At 57.7% G+C, this 1,308-nt stretch overlaps 1 protein-coding gene across 1 annotated transcript; it reads left to right on the forward strand.

The window, feature by feature from the left end:
- Positions 1-11: 11 nt before the first annotated feature.
- Positions 12-1,293, forward strand: LOC106512062 (keratin-associated protein 16-1-like; the record flags this gene model as incomplete). Its single annotated transcript, XM_014000759.1, has 2 exons — positions 12-160; positions 203-1,293. Coding segments are annotated over exons 1-2 (1,240 nt in total), but the record flags the coding sequence as incomplete, so codon positions are not given.
- Between the last annotated feature and the right edge of the window lie 15 nt (positions 1,294-1,308).

The following is a 1,308-nucleotide window of genomic DNA, read 5'->3' on the forward strand; positions in this document are numbered from 1 at the left end:
CTGGTGTCTTCATGTTGTCCCACCTGGTGTCCTCCTGGTGTCCTGTTGTCCTCCTGGTGTCCTCATGTTGTCCCACCTGGTGTCCTCATGTTGTCCCACCTGGTGTCCTCCTGGTGTCCTGTTGTCCTCCTGGTGTCCTCATGTTGTCCCACCTGGTGTCTTCATGTTGTCCCACCTGGTGTCCTCCTGGTGTCCTGTTGTCCTCCTGGTGTCCTCATGTTGTCCCACCTGGTGTCCTCATGTTGTCCCACCTGGTGTCCTCCTGGTGTCCTGTTGTCCTCCTGGTGTCCTCATGTTGTCCCACCTGGTGTCTTCATGTTGTCCCACCTGGTGTCCTCCTGGTGTCCTGTTGTCCTCCTGGTGTCCTCATGTTGTCCCACCTGGTGTCCTCATGTTGTCCCACCTGGTGTCCTCCTGGTGTCCTGTTGTCCTCCTGGTGTCCTCATGTTGTCCCACCTGGTGTCTTCATGTTGTCCCACCTGGTGTCCTCCTGGTGTCCTGTTGTCCTCCTGGTGTCCTCATGTTGTCCCACCTGGTGTCCTCATGTTGTCCCACCTGGTGTCCTCCTGGTGTCCTGTTGTCCTCCTGGTGTCCTCATGTTGTCCCACCTGGTGTCTTCATGTTGTCCCACCTGGTGTCCTCCTGGTGTCCTGTTGTCCTCCTGGTGTCCTCATGTTGTCCCACCTGGTGTCCTCATGTTGTCCCACCTGGTGTCCTCCTGGTGTCCTGTTGTCCTCCTGGTGTCCTCATGTTGTCCCACCTGGTGTCTTCATGTTGTCCCACCTGGTGTCTTCATGTTGTCCCACCTGGTGTCCTCATGGTGTCCTCCTGGTGTCCCACCTGGTGTCCTCATGTTGTCCTCCTGGTGTCCTCCTGGTGTCCCACTTGGTGTCCTCCTGGTGTCCTCCTGGTGTCCTGTTGTCCTCCTGGTGTCCTACCTGGTGTCCTCCTGGTGTCCTACCTGTTGTCCTCCTGGTGTCCTCCTGGTGTCCTCATGTTGTCCCACCTGGTGTCCTCATGTTGTCCCACCTGGTGTCCTCATGTTGTCCCACCTGGTGTCCTCCTGGTGTCCTGTTGTCCTCCTGGTGTCCTCCTGGTGTCCCACTTGGTGTCCTCATGTTGTCCCACCTGGTGTCCTCATGTGTCCTCCTGGTGTCCTACCTGGTGTCCTCCTGGTGTCCTCATGGGTCCTCATGTGTCCTCCTGGTGTCCCACCTGGTGTCCCACCTGGTGTCCTCATGTTGTCCTGTGTCCTCATGGTGTCCTGGTGTCCTGGTGTCCTGTGTCCTCATGGTGTCCTCCTGCAGT

Source organism: Austrofundulus limnaeus, unplaced genomic scaffold (assembly GCF_001266775.1).
Source record: "Austrofundulus limnaeus strain Quisiro unplaced genomic scaffold, Austrofundulus_limnaeus-1.0 Scaffold4065, whole genome shotgun sequence".
In the NCBI taxonomy this organism is placed as follows: Eukaryota; Metazoa; Chordata; class Actinopteri; order Cyprinodontiformes; family Rivulidae; genus Austrofundulus; species Austrofundulus limnaeus.